A 23,847-nucleotide genomic window follows, 5' to 3' on the forward strand; every position below is an offset into this window, starting at 1 on the left:
GCTAGAGGTGGAAAAAGAGAAATTGGAAGAAATGCGCAATTTGCGTTTTTTGTTGGGCGGTTTGGTAAATAACAAGTAGGATTTATACATTTTTTTAATAACATACATGAATGAATGAAAATAATTCTTTCTGAAATAATTTACGTTCTTTATAGTTTACCATGCAAAGCGCTTGTCAAAATAATAGCACCTCAACATTTTGACAAGTTTGGATTATTTTTCTATTGTTTATTTAATGTTCATAAACTGTTTATAAAAGTAGATCTCATTATATAACAAAAAACAAATTTCAAACTTTGTACAAAAATTAAAAAACAGGCTTTTTCATTAGAACTTCCAGTTTTTGTTACAAATGAGCTATACTTTTATACACATTTTATGAACATTAAATAAAAAATAGTCAAATCTAGTCAAAATGTTGAGGTGGTATTATTTTGAGAAAAGTTATATATTGTTAATTTTTTATAGCTACAACTGTACCTAAAAACGTACATAAAAAAGTACATAAAACGAATTAAACTGAAATAATTTGCGCTATTAGAAGTTAACTAGTCAACAGGTTTTATGTTATTTTTATAAACACACCTGTGCACTTATGCACATATGTATGTGAGTATTTAATGTACCTATTAATGAATTTGTTTTTGAAACAAAGGTATAAGCACAAATTTTAACTTGTGTAATCCTACCAATTCAAAGGCATACATATTACTTCAATGCATATGTATTTGTAATACCAACCACAGATTGAATAAAATTTTTTTATTTATTGAATGAAATTTGCTGGTTTTTAACTATACTTTCGTTTGTACATGTGTATGTGTGAACAGCTATGGCCAAAATAATAGAAACACGACATTTCGGCCATTACTATTTTTCTTTTGATTTGTTTAAAATTAATTAATTTTTAATAAAAGTATATAAAAAAGTCTTTGTTATATAATACTTTTATAAAAAAATACTACACTTTATAAAAAATTAATGAACTTTAAACAAGCAACAGAAAAATAGTAAAAATTAGTCGAAATCTCGTGTTTCTATTATTTTGGCCATAGGTGTACAGTGGCGGTCAAAAATGAATGAATGGTGTTTCGTTTTTAATATTTACAATGTTTTTCAAGCTAAAATTTTTTTGATATTATTTTATAAAAATATTATTCATGCTTTAACAAAAACCATATAAATCAGACTTTTTTCTTTCTTCCAGATCCATAAAATTTTTCAGCGTTTCTTTGTCACTATCAGCCTCTTTTTGTAAAAATTCTAGAACTTCGTTTTTCATTTTTTTAGCTTTTGGTTCCGGTGATGAAGTATCGGGTTCTTTTTCATATTCACTATTCTCGTTTGTCCCAGAAAGTATTTCAATCAGTGAACATTCCAAATTTCCTTCCGGCACAACAACGTCACTCCGGCAACCATAAACCTCGTCCATTTCATCGAAAAACTCCCATGTCGTCGCTGCTTCGCCGGATGTGTTGTTTCGCTTTTTAATGCGTTTATAAGTGACCGTAAAGTTTAGAAATTTTCTTGTTATATCATCCCGAGAGAACGGGAAGTCACTATCCACTTCTTTGATTTCTCGCAAGACTTTTCCCCATAAAACGGACCGCTTCTTGCGTTTGGCACAGAATTCCCCTTCATTACGCAGCCTTGTATTGAGCAGACGTTTCTTTTGCTCATGTGTCCACTTTCTTTCGCTGCAAAATAAATGTATACATAAACATTTATGTGAATATGCAATACAAAAATAAACATAAGCACCTACCTTTCGCTATTTTCCATTTTTGAAACACCAAACGCAAACAAAAACAAACGAAGCATCAACTTTGTTAGTGATGCGCTGGTTGCTCTACCGATACGTTTCGATAATTTTTCGTATACGTTTTGGAACAGCTTACACTGTCAATATTTTGTAGTTCGGCGTTATGGAACATTACACTTTGTGCGTATGCAATGCAATTGACGTTTTGGAAGTCAGCCTTATATTTAAGACGGCAATGGAGGATATGCTTTCAAACCAAAACCAAACGTGAACGTGAATTGTGGTGAAAACGTTGTATTAAATGCTTGAATAAAGAAATACATTTTGGGCGGGACGATGCTCGCTGGGTCTGCTAGTTAGATATAAATGCAAAGCGCCATCAGTTGGTAACTTTGTTTTTCGTATCTGAAAGAAATTACTCTTTAATAACTTTTCAATAAGCCTAGGATCATAAATTTTATATATATTTACGGGTTTTAAAAGCATTTTGTATACATGTATTACATATAAGAGGGGTGGGCAACGCCGAGGCCGAAAAGAGCCACATGTAAATTCTAAATGCTACAAAGAGCCACAAAACAAAAACAAAATTTTTATTTTTAAATATTATTAGAAACGAAAAACATTAAGTTTATTATTATTCTAATGTACGTAATATATTAAAGAAAATTTAAAAGATCTATTTGGCAAAATTTTCAAAATCTGGTTTTAAGTCAGTTAAAGCCGTTCGTAACAGTTCTGCTATATGTTGGTTAGTCAATAGGTACGTTCGTTTAAAATCTGCAGTAAAAAATGTCCAACAGCGAAAATCCGGCGAAACTTTTATTTTCGATCTCCTTGTGCGTAAATTTATACTCTTCGCCAATCTGCTATCAACAACTGTAAAAAGTTAAGAAACACTCCTATTGTTAATTTAGGAAAACCAAATAACGATTTAACTGGGTACGGTTTAGTTATTTTACACACACTTGCAGCCAAGGGTCTACACTTTATTGTAAACCCTAATTCTGTAATTTGTGTTCACTAATTTATTAATAAATTCGGTCTGAAAAATGCACTTCTTTGGGAAATTCGGAGTGAGTTCTACGCAAATATACCGTGGATGGCGTACTTTGGACAATCGAAGAGTGTTCTGCAAAAAAATACTCTTTATCGAGTTTACATTTCCGGTGTCAAAATGCTGATTTTAGACCATTTTAGAATGGTTCCCTAGGGGTATGTGGAAGGTTTCGAGGGATGACTTTTTACAAATAGTGAACTGTGCTCTTTGTAGTGGGTGGGATATCAAGACCCCCTCCCCCTCCGCCCACTAACCCAGAAAACAGGGGGCAAATAAATAAACATTTCCAATTTAACTGTTTGTGCGTTAATATTTCTGCGTAGTTTTACACAATTATTAAAGCATTACAAGGCAAAATGAAGTCTGCAGGGGCAAATTGTAAAAGTGAACAAAAAGGCAGGCGCGCGATGTAAGTAAGTTTTTTTCTGTACATATCTACATACATATAACTTCATGCATTTTTCCAACATCCGGCATGTGCTGAAAATCGTACTTACCTAAGAGGCTACATCACGGTTGCCAACTTTTGCATTCTTGAAACCGGGACGCACAGTAAGCCCGTTCTTTTGCTCGCCCGCAGTGTTTATTTGGTTGGTTCTCGGGCTGTAAAGAGCCACTTTGAGCGAGTAATATTTGCTTCTCACTTGCCTGAAGTCGGCCGGACTATTTTTCCGGGCGAGTTGTAAAAACTGTTAAACTGCCAGAAAAAGAGGAACAATTTTAGACACTCAAATTTTAGCTAATAACGATATTGTGTTTTCTGCCACTCAAATCCTAAATTTATAATTTTGTGCGATTTGATGTTTAAAGCTCTTTTGGCCATAAATTTCGTACTTACGCTCATTTGCCCAAGACTAGCCCAAAAATGGTAAGAACAAACCTAATGTTAGGAAAGAGGGCAGGTAAAATTATTTACACAATAGGGGTATTCTCGAAATCTTGCATAGGCGTTGCTCGTAGCAAGGATGCACGGATTGCATAACTTTAAAACACACAACAACAAAATACATGGGAAACAATATTTCTTGTCGCTGCAAAATATGCAACGTCAAAGCCCAGGCATATATTTTCCAAAAAAGCACAGCAAGATAAATGCGACCCTGTGCTAGTTGTTTTGTTGTTGGAATTGCTTCAATTTCTCTCATTTTGCTCACTTCATCTTTTTTCTGCAGTATCTTGTTATTGTATTTGATACAGAATTTCTCTCCTTGCTACCTATGCATGCTTTCAATTTGCAATGGGGTGCTCCCATACTCTTGCAAATTTGGAATAGTCTGTTTGCATTTAATTCAATCCGTACTACTTTCAAGACATCGAGAATATCCCTAATATGTAAGAAACGGCTTCAATTTTATTGCTGCATTTTTGGAAAGTTTCTATTTAGAAAACCAAAAAAAGTGTAAAATTTCATATATAAAAATTGTCATAAAACGAAGCTTCAATGATAATATTTTCAAATTACTTAAAATATATACTAAAAGTGGAATAAAAATCACACTAAGTTATAAAATGCTATATGTAAATATTTGAAGAGTTCTAAATTTTTTACAAAGAGATGCCTAATTTGTTTTTTTATTGTACCAAAAACCGGGATATTTTGCGTCCCGGCAGGTTTTGTACCGGGACCGGGATATAGCTCTTAAATCCGGTACAGTCCCGCCGAAAACAGGACGGTTGGCAACCGTGGGCTACATGCCCAAAGTCATTGCTACGTGTTCATATTTAATTAAAATTTGTATATTTATTAATTCCTGCAAAGCTGGGCCATTTAATATTGTTATTAACACATTATTTCGCATTGTTTACATATTTTCTCTCTCGCAATTGCACCAAGATGACGTCACGCAAAAATTACGCTTAAAAATCCTTTCTAATGGGCGCAATCTTGTATTCTATAATTCTTTATATGAAAACGACAAATTTTTTTGCTCAGTTCTACTCATCATTTAGTATTACTCTTCCCCTTAAAATTCATTTTCGTTTGTTGCGATTCGATTCTTCTTTCTCGTGATATAGTTGTAATCAAGAATGATAGAATACAAAGATTGCGCCGATAGGGGTGCAAAAATTTTTCGTTCTGCGCATCTACGTCATAATATAAAAGTTGTTGTTGGCGATCTGTCAAATCGCATACAATTTCGACGAAAAAAAGTAAATATAGCATAAAATTTAGTTGAAAGACTAAAATAAAACAATCTGGTGGCAATTTATTGAATCGAGAAGACGGTAAATTTATTTTGTGTTTCTTTTACATTATTTATATTATTATTTTATTTCAGGTAGTGAGTAGGGCGTTCAAATAAAAATTGCATTCTGTGGCCGCCGTTGCGCTGGCAAATGGAACGAGTAAGATTTCCAAATGAAATTGAAGCCACAGCAAATAGTGCATAGCTCCAAGGCTTGGAAACAAATATAGAAGCTATACGATGCCAGAAAGACTACAGAGAATCGAAGAGCGCTAACCAGGAAACAGCGTAAAAGGGCCAATTCGTTGAGCAAGGGCGTGCTCATAGCATGGTAAGTAGCATCTGCGACAATACATTACTTTTTACTAACTTCCAATGCGTACTTATTTCAGGAAATACAATGCAAACGGTGCCAACATAAAATTAAACTGCCAAGGCATAAGCAAGAAATTTTACCTGAAACTGTGACGCCTGCCCACAGCATCAAATAAGGATATCGTTCCAATGAAACCCAATATTAACGACGTATTTTGACGACGATGAACTCTTTGCGAACGCTCCGGGTTTTCATCACCGGGCTTGTAAATTGATGGCACGGAGCCTCGTTTCAACAATCTTCTTTTTGCATAACCTTAGAAATGTTTTAAACACTTTCATTAATATAAACACAATAAACGAAATAAATAAACATCCTACCCACTTCAAACTGCAGACTATTTTCAAAATCTTCACTTGCAAAGTGATGCATGCAAATATAGCAAGTTTTAAATTGGAAATCCTTGCTTTGCCGGCAGAACTGGATCCACTTTTTCCTAAGTTCTGGATCTGAAGGAAAAGTAAACAAACTGTACTCTGCCGCCGTTTTTCCACATTTCGCAACTGCGCACTTCATTTTACAACGTTTTTATTTTATAACTTTAACAAAAATATTACAAATCAATACATTTTCCTCGCAAACCAATACGTTTCCCTCGCAAACCAATACGCTTCCCACCAAAAATTTTATATTATGACGTCAACACTCGAACAGCTGATTTGTAAACAAGAGTAACGGACCTGCGCAAAGCGCAATCTCTTTATTCTATCATTCTTGAGTTGTAATATGCAGTAGACTGCATTACTCCCCATACAAAAAAATCTGTTGCGTGTTTCCATTGGAATTCTAAAATCTATTATATTTGAAGACTTGGACCAAAATATTTCGAAAAAATATTAAGATTTATGGGAGCCGATTTGAAAATACCCCCAAAACTGTAGTTTTTTATGAATAAAAATAGTTTCTTAATGAATTTTTTGAAAAAATCCCCTCAGACGACAAAACAGTTTAGGCTTAAAAAATCTGCATACAAATATTTAAAAGAAATTTTCTACGGAAACGTAATAATGAGATGTTTGATGCNTTTATTAAGATTTATGGGAGCCGATTTGAAAATACCCCCAAAACTGTAGTTTTTTATGAATAAAAATAGTTTCTTAATGAATTTTTTGAAAAATCCCCTCAGACGACAAAACAGTTTAGGCTTAAAAAATCTGCATACAAATATTTAAAAGAAATTTTCTACGGAAACGTAATAATGAGATGTTTGATGCTCTTTTTTTTAACTCTTTTCAAAGATTGGTATAAGAAAAACTTGAACAACTGGACCAAAAGTTGTGAGGTGTCATTATAAAAGTTTTTATTTCTTTGGAATAAACTCATTCAAAGTATGAAAGAGACAAGTAGGATGAAAGAGCGTCATTCCAAGTTGAACTACTTAAGATGTATTAGTATTTGCCAAAAGGGACGTGAATGAGTTTTTTTTTTGCAAATAAATAGAAAGAGAAATAGAAAGTACATTTCTACTTATACCTCACAAGTCTAAATCGGAATGGTTTTGAAAGAGTTATTCAAGTTGTTCTTAAACCAATCTTAGAAAAAAGCTAAAAACATCATAAAAAATTTCATTATTACAATTCTGTTGAATATTTTTGTAAATATTTTTATGCAGATTTTTTATGCTTAAACTGGTTTGTCATCTGAGGACATTTTTTTAAAACCTTCTTTATGGAACTATTTTTATTCATAAAAAACTCCATTTTTGGGGGTATTTTCCAATCGGTCGGGTCTTCAAATATAATAAATTTTGTAATTCCGGCGGAAAAACCGCAACTTTTTTGGTGATGCAGTCCAGTTTAATGCGCAGTACGTCGGTATTAGGTACTTCATAAGCATGAATCATAATATCATGTGTAGAGGCTATTCAATCGTTATAAGTGTATTGATTTATACTTGTAAATATTGTTTATTTTTTTTACTTTTGTTAAACACAAATTGCTTTGAAAAAGTGTCCTTTGATTTAAAAAAAATTAGTGCTTTTAGTGTGGTAAACCGCTTTTTCCAAGGTTTGGTGCTTTTTGAAACTCAAAAGTTGGCAACATTGCCAAAGACAGCAAAATAGCGGAGCAGCATAGCGAGTGCAGTAAACCGCATCGGTTTACATGCTCAATGTAAGTCATTATGTGTTAGTGCGCCGTGATATAAGTATCAAATATTACTTTAATAAAAAACAAACGTATTCATGGGCGTAGCCAGATAGGGGCAGGGGGAGGCCCGGGCCCCCCCTAACTTCCAGATTTTTGCCTAGATATTGAAATATATTACCACGAAATGCTTGCTTGAAAATTTCGGCCCCCCTAACTTTAAAGGTTTTTTCTATATATATACTGTATAACAAATTATACTCACAACGCTAACAAAATAATTAGTAAATTGATTTAAGAAGTGGATATGTGGATCATCCGGTTCTGTATCAAGTTATTTTCTCTATGTTCAAAGCACTTCCATTTAAAAAGGGGCTGCAGTCGACAATGAGCAAAAATGGATTGAACGGAAACTATAAACAAATTTATAGTTCAATTGTTTATTACTTTGTCTTTATGTTTGTGTCTTTTCTAAGCGTACAGTCTGAGATTATGGATAAAAATATAGACCGGTTGGGTGAACAGCCAAGACATTTACTTCTTAAGTGTGGCAAGACAAATTCAAGTAATATATTTAGCATAAATGAATATACCAGCATAAAAAATCTGCATACTCAAAATGTTAAGTACGTCCTCATATATATACATACCTATGTGTATAGTTTAAGATAAGATATTTCGCTGCAAAGCAATGATTATAATTGTAAACTACCTTACAAAATTGCGGAAGAATATTACAGAGTATGCGGAAAAAAGTTTATTGTATAAATTTTTTATTTTGAATAACGTCTGATCCGGCTATTTGGTTTACCATACAGGTATGTGGCCCGTGTGCGCTGCGTTTGGGTCCCGCCACGTTAAAATCTTGCCCAATGAAAAAAAAACACATGCCTCGGATGATATCCCCTTCTTTTGATGACGATCACGGCAAACATAGCAAGGACTATGATTTTAGGGTATGCACTTGGAATATCCGAACCCTTAATCGGGATGGTGCCTCTGCCCGGCTGGTTGATGTCGTAGGGAAAAATAAAGGCTGAAATCACCGCCATCCACGAAATGCGATGGATGGGGCGAGGAAGGTAATCGTGGAGCCTTGCGACGTCTACTACAATTGCCACTTAAAGGAGTGCAATTCGGTGTTGGATTTGTGGTGGGAGAGAGACCGGCTTTCACTCTAGTGGACGAAAGTATAGCCACAATCCGCATCAAAGCAAGATTCTTCAACATCTCATTCATATGTGCCAATGCCCCGATGGAAGAGAAGGACCAGGCATCCAAGGCTCTCTTATCTTAGAGCGTACATATTAGCTGAGGGTGATCGACTTCGCTGGGGCCCGAAACTTGGCAGTATGTATTACTGGGTTCTAGCATAAAAAGATCCATCAAGCTACTTGGATGTCTCCACATTGAAAAACCGGAAACCAAATCGAGCATGTTGTGATAGACGGAAGGCATTCTTCCATGTTTTAGATGTAACAGATGAAACATCGACTCGCACTACTATATTGATGCATCCAATATACGACCCAATCTCGGAGCAGCAAAAAAAGATTCCCCAACAATGCAAGGAAAGTTCAACGTCGAAAAGCTGCAATCAAAACAGACGGCCAATGAATTCGGCGCTCGACCCTCACAACTGCTGTGAGAGAGCACTATTCAACAAACCAACTTGCGCGATCAGTTGAACCACATTTCCCGCTCATTACAGGTACGATGANTCTCGGAGCAGCAAAAAAAGATTCCCCAACAATGCAAGGAAAGTTCAACGTCGAAAAGCACCAATCAAAACAGACGGCCAATGAATTCGGCGCTCGACCCTCACAACTGCTGTGAGAGAGCACTATTCAACAAACCAACTTGCGCGATCAGTTGAACCACATTTCCCGCTCATTACAGGTACGATGAGGAGTGTGAGAAAATGCTTGAAATGCTGGCCGACAGAAAAAACCCCTGAAGTTTTTAGTAGAGTTGAGCGACTTATGGAAGATTTCAAGACTCTTGTAGGAACAACCATGGCGACTTAGTGACCGATGTCCAGAACGTACTCAGATTATGGAGTGAACACTTTTCGACCCTTTTGAATGGCAGAAGTACTGAAAGAAGTGGAGAAGGCGAACCCGAGGTCCCAGTCGATGACGGTGGAGTCGATATCCCAGCGCCTGACTAAGACGAAAAGTGCCAAAGCTGCTTGAGCTGACGGCCTGTCAGCTGAGCTATTTAATTACGATGGAAAGGAGGTAATAAGTTGCATGCCCGACGACTGGAATTCAAATGCGCTCTGCCCAACCCACAAGAAAGGCGACCCCGCCATGCGTGCCAACTACCGCGGGATCAGCCTTCTCAGCATAGGTTGCAATGTCTTATCGAATGTATTGTCTACCATAGACCAGGTATTCACAATACGCCAAATCTTGGAAAAGACCCGCAAGAAAAGGATCGGCACTCACCACCTATATGTCGACTTTAAAGTCGCTTTCGACAGCACTAAAAGGAGTTTCCTATATCCCCTCAAAACTCATACGGCTGTAAAAAATGACGTTGAGCAATACCACCAGCTCTGCTCTGTTGCCGTTCGCCACCAGACGGGACGACTCTCTTTCATGTGACTTCTTTAATCTGATGTTGGAGAAAATAATAAGATCCGCAGAACTGAACCGCTCAGGAACAATTTACTACAAGAGCGTACAATTGCTAGCTTATGCCGATGACACTGACATCATCGGTAAGAAAAACCGCGAAGTCTGTCCTGGCTTTTCCAAGTTGGACAAGGAAGCAAAGCGAATGGGTCTGGTGGTAAACGAGGTCAAGACGAAGTATCCCTGTCATCAAACAAAAAATCAGCACATTCGCGCCTCGGCACCCACGTCACTTTTGACAGTTATAATTTCGAGAAAGTAGAGAATTTCGTTTACTTGGGAACCACCATTAACACCGATAATAATGTCAGCATGGAAACCCAATGCAGAATCGCTCTTGCCAACAAGTACTGCTTTGGACTGAATAGGCAATTCAGGAGTAAAGTCCTCTCACGACGTACGAAAACCACACTATAAGTCACTCATCATGCCCGTGCTGGTATATGGCGAATTAAAATACAGCGGCTCAACTGGCTTGAACATGTCGTTCGAATGGACCCCGCTCTGAAAGTATTCTGGCTTCACTTGGCATTTCCAATTGGCGTCAGTTGGCCAAAGTCGCTGTGGCGGTTACAGCGCCAAATAAGAAGAAGAAGAAGATAATAGATCTATAACCTTATCAGTCACACAGTGTTATAATCCCCACGAAATCCTTGACGGTGGTACCGGGAGGGGAACGGTACATGACGGTAGGAAGTTTAGTTTGGGTTAAAGTCTCACACTGACGGGGTTAGGCTTTCGATGCTTCCTCCTCGTAAAATAAACATGCTCAGTAAAAAGTTAACAATTTAAATCGACGAATAGTTTTATATAGATACAACAGTTACTTACAACATATTTACCTCTATTGGTTACAATAATTATAAGCTATAATAAATTTCGTTCTGGCTACGCCAATGAACGCATTTATACTTATTTTATCTTATAAATAAGCTTTTCTCCATTAAAGAATTCTAAGTTAAGAAAAATTGGGGTAAGTTGTTGCTAAGGTTAGGTAACGCAGACACAGTTTAATTATACATACATACCACATAGAATTTTACTGCAGTCGCTGCATTGTCGTGCAGTAGTTACACTCGACAGTAAATGTAGTAGTAGTGATGTTTTATTGCAGCAATGTTTTATTCAAGCACAATTTTGATTCACTATTTGCAGAACGCATTTGACAGTATTTGAAAACTCTGTGGAAGTGAACTATTGCGAAATTAGTAAATATTTTGATTGCCCTTCCAAAACCATTTATGCAGCCTTCTGCTAGATAATTTTGGTTCACTTCGGAAATAGCAGCTGAAAGATAATAAGAGCCGTGTATTATGAAAGTGGCATAAGTCATTTCCACCTCTTGAGCCTAAACGCTTAGTTACTATTAAACTGAATGCATCTGCAAATCGTTCTGCTGTCATAAGCTAAATAAAAAAACTTTATACTTTCGGCTGACGAAGTTTAACGAATAACAGAAGCGTCTAGATACAAGTAAATAATCACTGTATTTAAACGGCAGGAAATGACTTATGCCACTTTACAAATAAGCGGCTCATATGTGTGCGTACAAAAAAAGTAGGATTTAAGAATATTTATTTTAAAACTTAACTTAACTACTTCTTCACTAAAATATTTTCATATTAGACACTAGTATAGGGTATTTGGATTTTTTCATTTCTCTTTTCGCATATTTAGAGTTTAGTTCTATGGTTTGTTGGGCAGTGTTAACCGATACTTGGCCCATTTATGGCTCCAATCGACTACGCGGATAACAGCCATTGGGCAGTGCTTGGGCTATCGCACGAATATTTGCTACTTGCTCCTCCAAATCGTACAAATCCTTCTCGTACTTGTCGATCCATTTCTTTTGTGCGTTGCGCAAATCACGGAACTTATCAATTCGACCGGTCAAGTTGACACGATTCAATTCGAACTCCACTTGATCGAGGCGACTTTCTACACGACGGGAAAATAAAAAGGGGAGGAATCAAAAAAAAGAAAAAAATGTAAAAACAAAAGTTGCTGTTGTTAATTAAGAGGTAAGTACTAACCGAGTTTATCTAAATCTTCGACATTAATGTCCCTTAGATTCTCTAATTCCTCCTTGATGTCATCCAATTCTTGTATGGACTTATCAATCTGACCCTGTGCTTCTTGTGCACCGGCCTTGGCTTGTCCTACCTACGGCGTAAAGAATGGAGGGAAGAGGTTATTACCTCCATTTTCACTTCGTTGTGCTTACCTTTCGTTTGGCATCATCGACGAGGCTGTCGTCTTTGTTTGCCGATTCATCCAATTTGGCGATGCTGTTTTCAGTGATTTGCACACGATGATTGAGTTGATCAGCTTCGTTACGTAGCTTGCGGGCATTTACTTTGGTATCGTTTGCCTTTTTACGAATTATTTCCGCATCCTGAAGAGAAAATTGCAAAATGTCTTAACATTTGAATTTGGTTTTGAACAAATGAGTATGCAAATACCTTTGAAGCCTGCTCGGCATACTTCTCTTGTGCCTGCTGTGCGTTGGTTTTTGCCTCGAGCGCATTTTTATTAGCACCCATTAAAGCCTTCGGAAAATTAAAAAAGTTAACGCACGTGTATAACAATTAGGACTTCCGAAATAAAATACAACAGTATTTGTCACGCTTACCTCTCCTGCTTGTCTTATCAATTGCTCGGCATTTTCGATTTCTTGTTCAATGCTTGGTACTGTCCTCAGTGCTAGGTCAGCTTTTTCAGAAGATTTCTGCACATCAGCTTGGAAACCTGTAAATCGATGGCAATAATGGGATGATATTTATGTATACAAGTACTCTGAGAAGAGATTTTAGGTATGTTAACTAAATATGCTTCTCTCAAAACATGATTTCGTTATAGTGACAGAAAAACACAGATGTATTTCAGAAAACCTCAAATGTATTTCAGAAAAGGGCAAATGTATTTGAGAAAAGATCAAATGTATTTCAGAAAAATCCAAATGTATTTCAGAAAAGATCAAATGTATTTCAGAAAAGGCCAAATGTATTTCAGAAAAAGCCAAATGAAATTCAGAAAAAAACAATTGTATTTCAGAAAAGGGCAAATGTATTTCAGAAAAGCACAAATGTATTTCAGAAAAGCATAACTGTATTCTAAAAATATTTTTCTGAAATACATTTGCGCTTTTCTGAAATACATTTGCGTTTTTCTGAAAATAATTTGAACTTTTCTGAAATACAATTGTGTTTTTCTGAATTTCATTTGGCTTTTTCTGAAATACATTTGGCCTTTTCTGAAATACATTTGAGCTTTTCTGAAATACATTTGCCCTTTTCTAAAATACATTCGAGGTTTTCTGAAATACATTTGAGTTTTTCTGAAATTCATTTGGCCTTTTCTGAAACTCATTAGGCCTTTTCTGAAATACATTTGTGTCTTTCTAAAATACTGTTGGAAAAGGTGTAGTGCCTAGAAAAAAATATATATAGCTGACTGTTTTCTCAGTGTAATTAAGATTAATTTGGCGGTTATATTTCAGTTATATATACTAATTATATAAAGAGAAGTCTTTTTTTGTAAGAGGTAATCTTGCGAACGACACGTCCGATTTTCATGAAACCTTGTATATAAATAGCAGCAACCGCCACATAGTGGGTAATCGACCTTGAAAGTGGAGATCAATTCATACGTACATTTAATTTAAAATATTTTGATGTATTTGTATATCTAGCACCAAATGAAATAAAACAAGTAAGAAAGTCTAAGTTCGGGTTTAGCCGAACATTAAATACCCGGCGCAAGTATTAAAAATATGTTTTTCACCTTTCCGAAACCTACCGCTAGATGGTAAGCCGAGGTGTATCAATTTTGAGTAAATTAGCGTCCTTAAATTCGAAATATTGCAGTTTCAAGCATTTCTGAAAGTTACCGTTATATGAAAAGCGGCCGTAATTTTAGTCCGATTTCAATAATTTTCAGCATTTTACTTTTATGTGGCAAGCACAATAACCATACCGAGTTTTGTACGAATTGGTAGAATGGTTACTGGGATACATATATGTGATCATAAGTGGGCGGTGCCACGCCCATTTTCCAAAATTTTACTATAAACGTATTTCTTGGTAAAGAATTGTTGCAAGCATCAGTTTTTAATAAATTAGCTTCAATATTTACTGATTTATCGAAGATTTCGTATTTCTCCAAAATTACCGTTATATGGCATGTGGGCGTGGTTATTGTCCCATTCTTTAAATTTTCGGCCGTTTAGTATGCTGTATCAAGGCCAACAAGTGGGCCAAGTTTGGAAGAAATTGGTGCAGCGGTTACCAAGATATACACATGTAACCATAAGTGGGCGTGGCTACGCCCATTTTCCAAAAATTTATAATATTCTTATTTTTCGTCTGAAAATTATTGTAAATATCAATTTTGAGTGAATTATCTTCAGTAGTTACTAAAATATTGCAGTTTTCATATTTCTGGAAATTACCGTTATATGGGAAGTGGGCGTGGTTACAGTCCGATTTCGCCCATTTTCAATACCAAGCTACCTTGGATTACATACCAAATTTCGTTGAGATATCATAATTTTTGTTCGAGTTATCGTGAACACGGACGGACGGACAGACAGACATGGCTTTATCGATTTCTCTATTCATTCTGAGCATTTATGTACACATATCTATCTCGATTCGTTTTAGCTGTTACAAACAACCGTTATGTGAACAAAATTAATATACCCTTGTGCACAAGTGCGCTCGGGTATAAAAATATAATCTTTAATATAAGCAAACATCATCTTCGCTTGCGTCATTGTCATCGCTATCAACTTCATCTTCATCACTATAGTTCTCCATAATTATCAAATATCTTGCTTCTTTCTGCAACTCCTAAAATTTCTTTGGGGTAGTTTTCTTATACTTGGTATAACAGGGTCGGAACTGAATTGAATATAGTTGCGTTTGTTTACTCATTTCCAGTAAAAGTTTTTACGAATTATCATGTTTTGGCGTTCTCGTACGTAAAAACTTGCAAAGTAGGGGAAATTGAGAGAGCGAAAAATGACAGTTGAAGTTGCAAATTATTACTGGATTTTACTGGATACATTTTTACTTGTAAGGATTTTGCCGGTACGAGAAACAGCTGATCGCATGTTGCTGGATGAAATTTAAACTAATAGGGAACCCTGCAAAAATAGTTGGACCCTGTAGTCTATTTGTGGCATATTGGGCTACTTAGAGTGTTCCTCTGTCATGCTGTAGCGGACCAACTGCGCCAGCTTATTGTTTGTTACTCGATCACTGCTCGTATTTTAACGAAATGTGATAGAAGTTGAAAGCTCATTTGCATGTCTGGCTGTAGCTGAACGTGTAGAGATGCTTGCGGTTAGTTGTTAGCTCTCAGCATGTTCGGGTTCGAATGCCGTCAGAGGCAACATATTAATTTTAATTTTCGTTTTTGGTTTTTATTAATTTCGAAAAAGCATCTGAGAAGTAAAGAACAAAAGCGTGTACAAACGAAAAAATATAGCAATGCCATTGTTAATATGTTGGAGTAGTTTTGTGCTACTCTGATGTAATGCAGGGATGGATTATATGGTCCTGCCCTAGGACATCGCAATGTTAATTGGACCATATTTTTTATATGAATCGTGGTTAATTTTGGAGTACTCCTTGTTCCTTAGGGAGTACTCTTTACACGCATGCATGGAGTAGTCGCGATTTTTGCAGGGAAACTGTTTGTGGCTTTTTAGTGTGGAAATTCACGAAATAAACATATTTAAATATAAAATATATTGTTTTATTAGGAATATGCTGCGAATAAACAACCAATTTATCAGCTGCTCATGACACTTGCAAATTATTACTGGAAAAGCGTTCGCGTACTTTTTTGTAAATTTTTCTAGGAGAACGAATTCTTAGAAATAAAGGTACTGGTGAGTTGCTGGCAAGTTACTGGATAATTTGTAAACAAACACAACTTATATCTTCATTCGTCTTTTTTCTGTTGCACTTGCGGGACAAATAGAGAACATTTGTAGCTCTTAAGGTCTTTGTCTCGTGCTTCCAGAGCTTCTTCTGACAATTGATCATAGGTAACAACCCTGCAGAAAAAAATTATCAGTTGATAAAAATAACACACTTGTAGTTAGTTTTTTGTGGGATTTCTATAAAATATATAACTTGTAGTTAGCTACAAAAAGCTAACTTTAAACTAGTTGAAAGGTAATGCTGGAATAATGAAGGAGATTGTTTTCTTTAAACGCGTTTCCGTTTAAATATCCTACACTTCGCAAATACTTTTCTCGAATTGAGGACAAATAAAAGGAAGATCGAAATTTCATATTATCCTTTTGATGTTATGTCGACGGAGTTCGAATACGCGACCCCCTACAGCAGAATATGTAAACAAATATGAAATGTAATAGAATAAATAAAGTAAATAAAAAATAAAAATAAAATAAAAAATAAAATAAAAAATATATTTTGTTTTTCCTATTGATATTTTATGTCCAAAAGTAGTTAGTTACAAGTTAGTTACATCTAATGCAGACTTGACTATTTTGCGGCCATCGCCATAGAAATATATTTAGCTTTCGTCAAAGAAAATATACAGATAATAAGTGACTTTTAGCTCGTTCTTAATCAACTTAACGTTAGCTTATAGTTAGATACATTTCCTGCAAGGAAAGCGTGGGATGTTATCTTTGGCTCATGGATGAAATATTTGTGGAGTGTTGGGGGCATTTTGTCATTCTACGTCTAGTTAAAAATATCATGACTATCATTTTATTTAGTTATTTATATACAGCTGTTAGAAAAGTTTAAAAACTTAAATCTAACAGAAAGGGGGAACTTAGCTTTGCCTGCTAGGGCCTTAAGCTATTCTATATTTTATTTTTAATCAATGAGTTAATAAAATAATGTAAAAAAAAATATTTTTTAAAAACAAGATTTTATTTAACATGTACAATCAAAGGAATAAAATAAAGTAGTGTAACAAAAGATTTTTTAGCAAGAAAATTTCGTCAAAACTGCATTAAAATGAATAAAATAAAATAAGTTAAGGTCTCGTTAAAGTTACTAAAAGCCATTTAGTGAAAGGAGTTACTCAAACTCTAATGAAAATTATTAACAATTTGTACTAATTTACTTCGTTTTTAAAAAAGTTTGTCGCGCGAATAGCAAACCGGCATTTAAATATCCGCATTAGAGTGGTCCACAAAATCCTTTTTTTCAATATTATTCAGTGCTCACGCAAATTTGTGTACAAGTACATAACTTGATTTAAAAAAAAATAAAATTTAGAGGTCGCTCAAGTCAATTTTTGTATTGCTTAAAATTACTCGTCCTTCAGACCGTGCGCACGCGAAATTCCTCTGGAAATTTAAGTTTTCTAAGATCTTATAATGTGCTTTCGAGGTCGCTGAATACACTAGGAGAGTTATTTTTTCGATCCGGCTCTTACCTTTTTAGATAATACGAATAAATAACACTGTGAGACAAATGGTAGGGGTCAGTGATCGGGAAGGGTTCAAACTACCAGGGAAAGGTATATCGGTAAAAAAGAAGTTATACGTGTCCCGGCGTTTCGCTGGGAAATTGTCACCTTTGGTGGTCTTTTTTTGACATAACTCGAGAACCACTAGTCCNACGTTATATGAACAGATAAAGGAATTGTAATTTTTAATTTATTTATTTAATTTAATATCGGCATATTATTGAACCTGAATCTAGATGCGTGGCTGATGCCTGTATTTAAAAAACGTACCGCTTTAAATTTTCGCCTTTGGAAATTTTTTCGAGGTGTTATCTGATATTTTCAAGGTCGCTGAGTGTGCTGAACTAGTTTTTTTTCGCTAGATACCGAGATATTAAAAAAATAATAATATTAAAAATATTAATGAATAATTAAAAAAAAAAAATGTTTTATCCTCTCCTGTAATCGAGAAAATTTTATATTTTTCATATTTTTACGTTTTTTTTTTTAAGTTGTCTCTCGACATTTGGGACGTTGCGAAAACAAACTAATTCAGCACACGCATTTAAAACGGCCTCGAGCTCAATAAAAATTGTTCAATATAATTGTTATAAGGCCATAAAATAACAAAAACAAATAACTTAAGGACGAGCACACCTAAAAGTTAAACATTCTAAAAATAGAATTATTAACAAAAACCAACAATACCAACAACCACATGATCAAGTGAATTGCAGCGGAATAGCTGCGCTTGATTGTGTTGGCATAACAAAAATGAAAATAGTGGAAAAAAGCAAACGATAATTTACAAGGCGTTCTTAGCACGGTGCATAGGCAACTGGCTGAGTCAGTGGGATCGTCGGTTCGAATCCTACTGAAAGAAGTCTGATGAGGAAATGTGGTGATTTCCGAAATAGCTATCACTTCTACCATTTTTTCAAATTATTGTTGCTTTTCCACAATACCTTTTCATTAAAAACGGCCTCGAGCTCAATAAAAATTGTTGACTATAATTTTATTTTATATAACCAGGACATAATATTTTTATTAAGGGCTGACTGTCCATTTATGAACGTAGTACATTTAATATAAGCGGCGTAAATCTTTTCGATCATCTGTTTAGGCTGAGCAAAACGCGTTGAGATGAGATACCGAAAAAATTTTTCGATCGAAAAATGGCGGAAAGTTGGCAACTGTTGAACTGAGCGGAACTACTCAACTGTGCGTTTCTAGGAACAGTTTACGGTTAGACGATATGAACGGGCCCAATCTGTCACTAATTAGGAGCATAATCAGAAACAAATCGGTGTGTTATTTAATTTAAGCATTCAGATCAAGTACAAACAACACACCCGGTAGGTGCTCTCCAGAAATTCGTATAGAAATATCCCAAGGTTAACAGCTGATTTATTCAAACTAATTTCCGGTATTTTATCTTACCAAGAAATTCACAATAGATTCTATCATACCACTGCCTAAAACATCCTACATAGTTGCGCCGGCAAACTTACGCTCTGCTATCAGTAGCAGTAGTGAACGCGCTGTAAACAAGCTGTTAAGCAGGGATCGCACGATTTGTACATTTGTACAGATTTGTACATTTTGGCAGTCACAGAGTGGTGTTGTCTAGAAATAATGAGTTTAGCTCAATAACAACTTTCAAACAACACCACTCTGTAACTGTTAAAATGTACAAATCTGGTGATCCCTGCTTTAGATCAGTGCCCGCCAAACACTTTCCTGGGAAACGAACTATAGGTTTGTATAGTAACTTCTCCAGTAAAACATTGCAGCCAGAGCGTAAAAGCAAAATAGAGCGTAAAATTGACAAGAAGAGAAAACTAGCAGAAAAAGTTACTGAACGCAAAACTAGTAAAAACTTGTAAGTGAATAGTTGCTGCACCCTTTTGATATTCTGCTGTAAACATTTTACTATTTATAAATCAGTTTTAAACTCTTTGCTTTTCACACAAGCACTTACACAGTCTAGTACATCATTAATATTTTGATTTCCACTCATTTTACTTTTGTTTGTGCTAAACCAATTCAACTAATGGCGGCTTTTGACATTTATTCTTNGGCATACGCGAAAATTTTCTAAATTTTCTAATTAAAAATTTTGAATTTTTGATGACAATTTTTGATGTTTGATTAATTTTTTTTTTGCGATTTGTGCAAGCTTTTAAACTTTTATCATTGTGGTTTCTGTTATGCATTGAATTATATTTCAAATGAAAATTATTAAAAATAAATAAATAAACATAATTTGCAAACAATATCATTGAAAATTTCGTTACTAATAAGTTGATCGCATCTGTATATCATTTTGACATTAAGGTTCATGAAGGCGTAAATCCAGGTGCTCTGGTAACGCCATCTTTTATGAATTCGCCATGTTTTATCCTATTTGAGTAAAAACCATCTGATATTGTTTCTTCTAAAAAATGTACCAACTTCTACCATTTTTTGTATGTAAAATCTACCAATAATAATTTTTTCGAAGTCCGTGCACTGACTATATCTCGAGAAAAAAAATTGAATTGCACCACACGAAAATAATGCCCTAAGTAGAAATGAGCAAAAAAATTTATGTTTTCATTATATGACCTCAAATATCGCAAAAAACCGTGTTTTTGGCAATCTGGCGGGGCTACATCTAGAGTCTTCTAATTGTATCTCCTTGATATGATNGGATTTGCCCATATATTTAGGCGCAATATTTAACTTCTTCTGGCGGGGCTACATCTAGANAATTCAAAAGTTATGCAGCAAATTGATCCAAATTTATATCCAAAAGCAACCAGCTTGATATAGTTTCCAACAGTGAAAATAAAGCTAAATAACACCAAGGTTACCTGTTTTCTGGATTTGCCCATATATTTAGGCGCAATATTTAACTTCTTCTGGCGGGGCTACATCTAGAGTCTTCTAATTGTATCTCCTTGATATGATGCCTACAACGAGGTTCATATCTAGACTAGGTTGATATCTAGAATTTGCTATAAATAGCTTTGCTCTGGTTTTACGTTCTTTGGCAAATTACGCTCTGTTAGCCATAAATTTTAGTATGTTTTGGCCGCCTTTGAATCAAGACCCCTGCACCATATAGGGAATTCATTTATATTTTAAATTGCATTGTCATCGTGATTGGAATTATGCTGAAAATTTAAATTCTCTAACTTGTCGGGAAGTTAGTTTAAAATCGATTGAAAATTTCCGCGATTCCCGCGGAATGACCAAGTTAAATAAAAGCTTGTAAAAATTAATTATGGAGTGTAATTATGATAGTTTATACATATGTATGTATGTAGCATATTAGTGTACTTAGATACATGTTGTTCCATTTCTTTATAGGGTCTAGTGTATGTGTTTATGTTTGTAATTAAATTTTTATATTTGGTGGTAAAGGTTGGATAGTTTAAGGAATAGGATAATTTTTTGCATGTTTTCTAGGTTCGGGTTGGAGAGTAGTTTGGTAGGGGAGTCGCTGAGGAAGATTTGTTGCCTTAGTGGTGTTAAAGAAGGGCAAAATTCAAGGATATGTTGTATGGATATTGGTGTGCAAATTTGGCAAATGGGGCAGAGCAGCGAAGTGTTTTTGTCTATGAGGTACAGGTGAGTTAATTTAGTGTGACCTAGTCGGAGCCTTATGACTTTAATTTGGTCTAGTCTTGTAAGTGAGTCTTGTGGGGTACATTTAAGGTAGTTACAGTTTATGGTTGCTTTTGGTATAGTTGTTGATACCAGTTGGATGCTAGTGGCAGAAGTTTTTGATGTTCTATTTGGAGTTCGTTTTTTAGGAATTGTGTAATATCTTTTGGGGTCGTCTTTGGAGTAGTTGTGAGTGGCAGGCGACCATTAATGTTAGAGTGTCCAGGTATTCAGGGAAGTTTTATTTTTGGGTTATGCTTGATTAGAAGGGATCTTATGGAGCTTGGGTATAGGTCGTGGTCAGGGGCGGCGAAACGCCCTGTGACCGGATGGGTAGTTCTGCTTGTGACAAGAGTATACAGGTAAAGGAAGTAGGTTGCCGATGTAATTGAGAAGGTTAAGAGATTTCCTTAGAAAAACTTATTTTTTCGCGTATAATTCATTTATTTTTCATACATACAGCCTTATCATGAGTTTCATTTTCCCCGAACCGGTTAACTTTACACTTTTTTGGTTTCTATGTATTTACTATGGGCAGATGACAAATTTTCGGATGAATTTTTTTCGGGCGAAACTCAAGATAAGGCAGACTATGTACATATGTATACATATATTTCATGGAAATTATTATTTAATCAAATTTCGAAAAAAATTTATTTCTGCTGTGAAAACAGGGCCATTCGTTTTGAATTTCGAGAAATGAAGTCGTTCATGAGTTCATGGATAAGAATGCAATATTGCTACATGCATGAGTCGTTTTTGGTTTATTGTCGGGCGCAAATAATTTTTCACCCTACTCAAAACAGAAAAGCTCCTCTAATGAAGCACAACATCTTTCACAGATCTGGGATTTTGCTCTGTGCACCTCATTATGCACAGAGATATATCTTTATCGCTATTAAGTTTCCATTCGTCAAATTTACCATTATAAAACGTGACATTTTCTTCAAATCTAATCACCAAGAATGAACTTTTCTACAGTTTTATAAAACGTTGCCGATTCAGTAGCAAATTTACTTGTCAGGAAGCAAATAACTTGGTCAAAAATTTCATAATATATCTTCCGAAAATACTCTTTCAATTGAACTTATTTTTCTTCTAAATAATTTTCAGGTGGGTAAATACGCACCTTTTAAAAATTTCAGCTGGGTAGTACTACCTACGTTTTCCTGCCGCCCCTGGTCGTGGCTGTTTATATTAGAAATTGAATTCAATATTGAGAGCGAATCTGAGCAGATGATGAATTTGCCTCTTTGTTCTTTAAGTATTTTTANAAATTTTCAGGTGGGTAAATACGCACCTTTTAAAAATTTCAGCTGGGTAGTACTACCCACGTTTTCCTGCCGCCCCTGGTCGTGGCTGTTTATATTAGAAATTGAATTCAATATTGAGAGCGAATCTGAGCAGATGATGAATTTGCCTCTTTGTTCTTTAAGTATTTTTATTGCTTCTAAAACTAGACTAGAGCGGTAGAACTCCGGATTTGAGTATGGTGGTGCCTGTTGTTATGGCATAGGTTGAAAGTTTATTTGACTGGGAGCCATTGGTGTAGATCAGACATGGGCACTTTTGCCCGTATGGGCAAGCGAGCCCATTTCGCGGGCTAGATCAGGGGAAAATCATGGGCAAACGGGAAGGGGGCAACAAATCTTACTAATACACGTATAGCAATGAGAGCCACTGCACACGCATTCTGGAGTAAAAAGGCTCACTCTCCCAAACGTACGCCACATACACTCCTCGTCATTTGAATAGCTCAACTTTTTAATCTTTAGTATTTACACTTTTAATTTTGTTTATTTAATATTCATTACATCCGATTTTAAAACTTTATACAGAGTTAAAAAAATGTCAACAAAGGGGTACAATAAAGTGCAAGTTTCAAGTGTCTGTAAAATGGCGGTGATTTTCGACAATTTTTTTGGTGATAGTTCTGCGCATTTTCTCTCATACAAAGTATGCTCGACAAAACTTTTATATGGAATAAAATGCGCAGCACTGTCAATAAAAAATAAATGAATTTGAACAAAGGGAAAAAAGACGCATACAAAAATTTCAGCGTCAAATACTCTTAATATACTTCGCCAAAGCTTTTTATAAGCATCTTTTTTCGCAAAATTTTTTTAAACGCTTTTTTTCACCGTCAAAACACCAGCGCGCCTTTATTCGTATGTAGTGACGATATTTTTACAAAAAATTTATATTAAATAAACAAACGGAAAACTGTAAATACTAAGAATTGAAAGGGTGTGCAATTCAAATGACGAGGAGTGTATATGAGCAGATGTGATCACTANGGTGTGCAATTCAAATTACGAGGAGTGTATACCCTGCAGGGAAACCGCGGACTAGTGAATCGAATTTCTAGTTCCGTACTAGGTCTTTATCGCCAAAAACCAACTAGTCCGATAGGAACTAGATCCCCACCAGTCCAAAATCGGCGAAAAGTGGTACTTTTAAGAAACTAATTTTTTTCAGTTTTTTTCACTACAAATCTATATCGAAAGTGACGAATTTAGAAATGGTTCGGAACTATAGAAAAAGGGATACAGAATGAACTAGATCCTATTTGTCGAATTTAGAACTATTTCGGAACTAATGAATAAGGGATGCAGCAGGGGGCTTGTTTACTTTACATAGATATGTGTT

At 35.3% G+C, this 23,847-nt stretch overlaps 2 protein-coding genes and 1 long non-coding RNA gene across 4 annotated transcripts in view; 1 reads left to right on the forward strand and 2 right to left on the reverse strand.

Annotated features, from left to right (window-relative positions):
- Positions 1-1,953, reverse strand: part of LOC108368263 (uncharacterized) — a 7,301-nt gene extending 5,348 nt beyond the window's left edge. The window contains exons 1-2 of the mRNA XM_017623085.1: positions 1,766-1,953; positions 1,191-1,697 (exon numbers count right to left, since the gene is read on the reverse strand). Of these exons, the coding sequence (XP_017478574.1) occupies positions 1,191-1,697; positions 1,766-1,821 (563 nt within the window). The 5' untranslated portion in view covers positions 1,822-1,953. The remainder of the gene's footprint in view (positions 1-1,190; positions 1,698-1,765) is intronic.
- A 2,806-nt stretch (positions 1,954-4,759) lies between these two features.
- Positions 4,760-5,700, forward strand: LOC108368265 (uncharacterized). The gene is made up of 3 exons (XR_001848346.1): positions 4,760-5,048; positions 5,102-5,339; positions 5,401-5,700. It is a non-coding gene; the product is annotated as an uncharacterized LOC108368265 (long non-coding RNA).
- Positions 5,701-11,207: 5,507 nt separating this feature from the next.
- Positions 11,208-23,847, reverse strand: part of LanB2 (laminin subunit gamma-1) — a 28,963-nt gene continuing 16,323 nt past the window's right edge. For both annotated transcript variants that reach the window (XM_017623083.1, XM_017623084.1), the window contains 5 exons: positions 12,740-12,855; positions 12,570-12,656; positions 12,332-12,502; positions 12,141-12,270; positions 11,208-12,045 (listed from right to left, as the gene is read on the reverse strand). In XM_017623083.1, coding sequence (XP_017478572.1) covers positions 11,834-12,045; positions 12,141-12,270; positions 12,332-12,502; positions 12,570-12,656; positions 12,740-12,855 — 716 coding nt within the window. In that variant the 3' untranslated portion in view covers positions 11,208-11,833. The remainder of the gene's footprint in view (positions 12,046-12,140; positions 12,271-12,331; positions 12,503-12,569; positions 12,657-12,739; positions 12,856-23,847) is intronic.

This window comes from Rhagoletis zephyria, unplaced genomic scaffold (genome assembly GCF_001687245.7).
Source record: "Rhagoletis zephyria isolate East Lansing unplaced genomic scaffold, Rhagoletis_zephyria_1.1 Rzeph_scaffold_03037, whole genome shotgun sequence".
NCBI classification, from domain to species: Eukaryota; Metazoa; Arthropoda; class Insecta; order Diptera; family Tephritidae; genus Rhagoletis; species Rhagoletis zephyria.